General features: G+C 36.4%; 1 protein-coding gene across 5 annotated transcripts in view; it reads right to left on the bottom strand.

Moving 5' to 3' along the window:
- Positions 1-1,579: 1,579 nt before the first annotated feature.
- Positions 1,580-6,883, bottom strand: part of LMO4 (LIM domain only 4) — a 17,120-nt gene continuing 11,816 nt past the window's right edge. For 4 of the 5 annotated variants that reach the window (XM_063624323.1, XM_063624326.1, XM_063624325.1 and 1 more), the window contains exon 5: positions 1,580-2,369. In XM_063624323.1, the coding sequence (XP_063480393.1) occupies positions 2,361-2,369 (9 nt within the window). In that variant the 3' untranslated portion in view covers positions 1,580-2,360. Of the gene's footprint in view, positions 2,370-5,026 lie in introns of those variants that run through there. The other variant, XM_063624322.1, reaches the window with a different exon arrangement.

The raw sequence follows: 6,883 nt of genomic DNA, 5'->3' as shown, positions 1-6,883 counted from the left end.
ATCTTATAGGTCTGCAACTTAAGAAATGCTTTTAGAAGCTCATTATTAAACACGCGCAGTGCTTGAGGAACCAGCCATATAATAGTTTATTTAAAGTCTGTAATGACCTTAGCCCTCCACATCACTAAATGCCACAATATATTACTTACTAAAGTTATTAACCACCTCCTTTGAATTTGTACATATCAGTGACATGAGTGCTTATGCCAAAAAGAATATAGAAAATGCCTGCAATCTCATAAACCCATTTCCCCCTTTACCATCCCAGTCTAACTTCCTTCAGAAAGTTCCTTAAAGGAAAAAAAACAAATACGAGAACCAGAACTAGTTTGAAGAAATTCTCCAAGGATCTAATTCAAACAGATATATATGTGATTTCTTCATATTATTTTCTTGCATTTTATTTTTATAAGGTTCTAACAAAACTATTCACTTCAACTCTATGCCTTTACAATCTCCTCTGGGAGGTTTGAAGTTCAACTGATTTTTTTCCCCCCTGCCCTGGAATCTCTGAAAACAGGAAGTGAGCACAGAAGTTCTCAAAGGGAAGCTGACTGGTAGTTGAGATATGCTGAGCTACAATACACCTCTCTACATGGCTCCATGGCTATTCTCAGAGGGAGGGTCTACATCAGGCGCTTTTCTGGAACAAAATAAAATGACATCTTAAAAAAGAAAATTTAAAATAGGTGTTCACACACCTGGTTTTATTAGCCTGTGATGGAAATTGTAGTTGAAATTTGCTCACATTTAAGGAAGCTGGCAGTACAACCTCAGCCTCCAGGCCTATTTGGTTTTCCTCCTTCCAGCACTAGCTGTTATACTGCTTGCTTTCCGGAAGGCAGCTCTGCAGGCAGTGCAGGCGCGTCGTGGACACTGCTGCCTGCAACCAGCAACTCAGTATCTCAAGACTAAGACTAAATGAAGTCAGAATCTTCCCCCAAAATACATACGGAAAGGCAGAGTCAGTAAAGAAGTGTAGGAGCAAAACAAAATAAACATCTTACAGACGACCACACGAGCCTAAGGGTCACCAGGAAGTGGCTACTTCACCCATCACAGATCACTATAAAAAAAAGAGCTCTGGGTCCCTACAACTAAGCGAGCTTCAAAATATGTACAGGTATGACTTACAAATTGTGACTTCCTTCAAAAACTATAAACTCAGTAAGAGAACAGGATGGTTGTGCCGTATTTTTTTTTTTTTTACATACTTTTCATCAATACCCAAGGCTTTGCTATTGAGAAAAAGAATAAACAAAATAGTGGACACTCAAGTATTTATATATAAACACAAAAGACTTACTGTGATATAGAAGTGTAACAAAATGCTGTTAACAGAATATTCTTGACTTATATAGAAAAGACTCTGTTAGAAACTGCTTTGTACCCCTGCCAATAATGGCGTGGTTAAGTAATTTGAAGAATACCTTACTGGCCCAGAGCTAAATAAATATACACACCACCTCCCTCAACTCCTTCAAAGTTAAAGTGAGCTTGTTATTCAACAACAATAAAAACTAAATTTTTTCAAAATACAGAAGAGAAAAAGCAGTGTTTAAACCCAAACACCATTAAATATTTTTTCTTTTAAGTTTTTATTATTTAAATACACCATACTAGAGCAAATGTCTCTGAAAATATCACAAATAAAAGATTTTTTTTTCTTCATTCAGCAAATTAGAAGTAGGGGGAATTTTCTACACAGTAGCTGCTATGAGCCTGATTTTTTTTTCCAATTTTTTTCTTTTTTTCATTCTTTTTTTTTTCTTTGCCATGGGAGTAGCAACATTAGGACAAAAACACTTACATGCATACATACATTGTATTTTACAGAGATACAATAAGTGTTTGTGATAGAATATCACAAAAGCCACATCTCTTTCCTTTATCTCATGTTCAGTTTTGATTGAAACACGTTTCCTTACAACACTGAAATATACAAAGAGCAAAGAGAATGTTGTTCAGGTAAAACACAGGGTAGGAACTCTGGCCAGTGCCCTGCTAATTGTTAATGAGGGTAGAAAGCAGATTTGAATGCTTCTTTTAATTAGCTTCATTAGTCATTTCCCTCCCCCCCCAGCTCCCTCCCCCCCCCAAGATGTCCTCTGGTGGATCTTTTTTCATTTTCTCTACAGTCTCCCATTAGCCCAGGTTCATGGAGTCCTTAATGTTCATATTCAGTCATTTTAATACACCAATAAATGCGGGAAGGGCAATCAAGACTAAAGAAGGTGCAATGGCATGGAGCTGGCACTGGTGCTAGCTACAAAGGTGACTTGTCTACTGAAGACACATGGGATCCACCTGTGATGAACAAATTTGAGATGAAGGCACGCATTCTGCATTACTCTGACCTTTTAGCAGACCTGCAAGAAATAAAAACGGGCATCTTAGCTAAAATGCTAAATTTGAGAGATATTAAACTCAAACATGAGTGCTTTTGTCTTCCCCATATTCACTAATCTTCTTTTATTAGCTTACTTTCCAACTGTGACTTGATAGAGGCTTTCTATGCTACTTAATCTGGCAGTGAAGAAGTAAAGCATAACATTTTCTGCAGCTTTACTAGCAAAGAAAATGAGACAGTAAATGGACGCTCAGAAACTTTCTGGTGTGAAGTACTTCTACAATTAATCGCTTAACTCTGTTAAGAGCAAGTGTCTTTCCAAAAGGAATGTAACATCTTGCCCAGCAGTGGGATCTTGAATTTTTTAAATAGCGGGGACATTCCCAGACAAGTTCCTACCTAGGAAGTTTTGGGTTAATATGCTCAACCGTGTAACCTTCTGGAATGTTGCTTAAACTGCTTGTGTCTCAGTTTCCTCATCTTTAAAGAAGGGATAATGACGCTGTTACGATAATTACATAATACATACGGGAGCACTTTCAACAGTGCTTGGCCCTTAATAAAAGCTCAACAAATAATGGCAGTTATCATTATTATTCCCATATCCCCATATGAAAAATATTCACCCATATTGGTACTACCCTATAGGTGTGTGTCTATATGAAAATTTCTATGTACAAATATTCACATATTTTTCACTATTTCTTATCTGCTATGTCACTTAATAGTTACACAAATATGTGAATCAATACATGTAATGTGTTAATGACCTGTGATAGATAAAAGAACATAGTTCAATGCAAGGGTAGCTTCAATGTCTAAGTCAGACATGGAAATCCACACACTTGTCAAATACAATCTGTTTGCAATTACCAAAATGAAATAATACATATTAGGTTGTTATGGTTTTTAAATGACATTTTGAGCTTCCCAGGAAGTTCTCGTTTCACCCTTTCCCTAACTCACAAAAAGCCTGTAGTCTATTAGGAACTGCAACCCCCCACTTCCAAGCTAATTAAACTGGTGAAGGCTTAATTCCCCAGAGTGGAAGCTCAGTGTGAGAAAGGTAATTTGTCTGTCCAGAACAAAGATGCAGCAGCAGCCAGCAAGCATATTTAATAAATGAGCATCAAATGTCCTCTACGATGGACACACACAACACCAATTATGTAACTATGGGGGAACTGCGAAGTGACATGTAGACTAGAACACTCACTAAATTTTCCTCCAACTAAAGAGATGTGATCTAACTCCTGTTCCACTGAAAAGCACAGATAATTCTAGATGGCACCATCACACTTTTGACGGGAAGAAAAAAATTCCAGAACAGGCAGCAATCTACAGAAGAAAAAATTAGCCACAATTCCTGATTTACATAACCCTCTAGAAGGCAGTATTCTCTCGAAGTTAGCCAAGCCTCCTTTAAGTGATATAGGTTATAAAATGTTGTAGATCGTTGAACACTAGTGGCCTGAGATTTCAGTCCATCTGAAATGCAAGATTTCAATCACTGTATGATTTAAAAGCTTAAAATTATTTTTCTGGGAATATACAACAGCCAATGATGCAGAACAACTACTACACTACACAGCCCAGACCCTGGGAACAAATCTCAGAATAAAAGTTTAAAGGGACCAGACAATGGGGGCCTATGTTTTCCATGCAATTAACTGCCTTTAAAGAAGGGATGTTTGAATAGTCAACTCATTGCTTTTAAGCCAGAGGATGCTTGAGTATATTTACCACACATAACACACCAAAAATGTAATTGATTCTGCGAATAGAAGGAAAACGGCCAAAATAAATGTCCAATTTTCCCTACCAAAAATATGGAGAACGAGAGAGGAGAAAATAATAAAACGAAGCCATTTGTCATTTCCCCCCATCTCATCGCCTCCAGAAAGAAACGCCACAGGGTTTTGGGAAAATAATTTTAAAGCCTCTCCAGTTCCAAAAAGTAGTTTATGTTCCACCAGGAAGTGTGTTTTCATTAACTCTTCCCCCTTGCCCTCTCATTAATATCTCTCTGGACCACGTTCAGCTTGCCCAAAACCTTTATTTATAAAACCTACCTTGTGAATTGACCGTGCTCATGGTGAGCTGAGCACCAAGGGCAAAAATGTGAGACACTTATGCCTTATGCCAACAGGGAAACGCTCTTAATTAACAGCACCCCCAAAACACAGCTTCTCACCAAGGTCTGACAAGAGCATCCCCTTACGTTGTATTTCCTTATGCCTTTTAAGAGCTATTAATTTCTGAGGGCCACCTGTCTCTTTTTTGGCTTCCAACATTAAGAAAATATACACTAATAGGTTCTTATTCATTGCCTAAAATATAGTGTTCCAAAATGAATACCCTACCACTGCCATCCTGGAAAAGGTGTGGAAAACAGATTTCAATGAAAGGCACAATACACGTAATCTCATCAACAGGTAAACCTGGCTTTTCTGCAGTTCTCCTCCCTAACACCTCTAAATTTACGCCATCTTACACTGTAAAAGATAGTATGAAATCCTGCTCATATTTCTTAGGTGTGCTTTATACTTAGTCCCTATCTAACACTGCTATTGCCTGTATTCAGTGCTTCACAATCCAGCAACATTTTCCATCTCATCTCTACATCCTTTCATTCTCACCATGCATGCTGGTGAACTGCATTTTTTACAATCATTGTTTTGTATAGTACTTTGCTAAGTCAGAGAAAGAAATGGTATAAAACCAGCAACAAAGTGAAGCTCTAACTTGGGGAAAAATTAAGCTTTTACATCGGAAGGAGTGGACAGAAGGTCTACCATTTTATTCCTAGCATATTTTTTTTTTTGCTACCAAGTGTAACTACGAACAGCTTTGCCTCTATTCTGAATAGGTATCTCAAAATATTTATGTTACTCATTCATTGTTCTCAACTCTGCCCTGCAGATTCACTTCATTAGAATCCAAATCTTAAAAATCTTTAAGCATTTATATGTCTTGGCACTCCTTAAAGAAGCTTGAAATACCTCATCAACAGTGACTGGTTAGTTTGTAATTAAAAAGTTCGACTTTTATTCTTAAAATGGTTATTCTATGTAGCTTCCCATATTAGTAAATTAAAGTGCACATAATGTCATGTAATTAACACTAAGAAACAGAACATACATTTAAAATTACCTTATAAACTTGAGCAAGGGAAAGGACAAATATAAGCATCAAAATATGGCAGCATAATTTTAATGGTTAAAAGTTTTCAATATTTGTCACCCACCCACCTCCACCACCGCACTAAGAAAATGCATTACAGAAGACAAAGAAGTCTATTTTTTTCCCCGAGATTTTTGAAGCTTGCTAAATTCCTATTTGCAGATAAATGTTGTTTTTTTTGTGATCCTTACAACAGACATTAATGAAGTTCCTATTGTAAATCCATAAAGAATTACCAAGTGAAGTGTGCACTTTTTGTTTCAACGCAATAACTCAGTGCTGTGTGATTGCCTGGGTTAATGATGAAAAAGTCAAACATACTATCAGAGCTGATGGAAAAATCTATCACCAATCTGAAATTAAAATTCATCTGTGGTCAATAAGATTTAATATCCATGCAAGTGGCGCTGTAAAGAGTAAATGAATCAATGTCATCAATACATAATCAGTATGAAATATGATGTGAATAAAATTATGCACACGAGTCATACATTTCACTCTTTTCTGGGCCAGTGTGGAATGAACAGTCTCTTAACTGAAGGCTGACAGTAATTGTTACAAATTAGGCACAGCAGTTATCAAAATGCACTCACTTGCATAGCTATAGGACTTATTAAGGAGATTAAAATAGATCTAAAACTATCCAGTACTGGGGGTGCTGGACAACTGTTGATCACCAATTTTCCCTCTGGAATATCTTCTAATACTACATGATCTGTATACTTGTATAATTTCCTAATTTTTAATTCTGGTATAAGGATTTTCAAGTTGTGGATCAAGAATCAAGATACATAATCTCTAATGGCACTATTGATGGCACTAAGCGGGTTAGCAAGAACAAGAACTTGGTTTTAAAAGTCATAACTTATTCAAATGTTATGGTACCGCCAATGAACAAAAATGCCCTTATGAAATTACAGAATGTTTTGTAAAATTACTCTTCTAAAAGTAAATGAATCGTAAATTGGGTTTGGAAGGCAGGTGTCTGGATTGCTATTCCTAATGCAGAAATCATTCTTTCATGACAAAGATCTTTATTCTCTTTTCCTACCATAAACGTTCTAATTTTTCTCCCACAATAACCTATCAATCATGTTTCTGAATTTCAAAATTGTCAAATGGAATAAATAACCAGTTATATGGAGGCTTTACATTTCGTTTGCTTTTGCATGTGATAATCTTATGTTCAACGTGAGTGAAGCTACAGATATAACAAAGTCAGGATGTATTTTTTTTTAACTATAAAGGATTCACAATTTAATCAGCTATTCTACTTCTGAACACTCAATGTACAACTAGTAATCTACATTTCTTTAAAAGGGCACGCAAAAATACAACCACCCAAGAAAA

The sequence above is a fragment of the Symphalangus syndactylus genome, chromosome 12 (genome assembly GCF_028878055.3).
Source record: "Symphalangus syndactylus isolate Jambi chromosome 12, NHGRI_mSymSyn1-v2.1_pri, whole genome shotgun sequence".
Classification (NCBI taxonomy): domain Eukaryota; kingdom Metazoa; phylum Chordata; class Mammalia; order Primates; family Hylobatidae; genus Symphalangus; species Symphalangus syndactylus.
The sequence above is the reverse complement of the archived record's forward strand: the minus strand, read 5'-3'. Positions and strand labels throughout refer to the sequence as shown.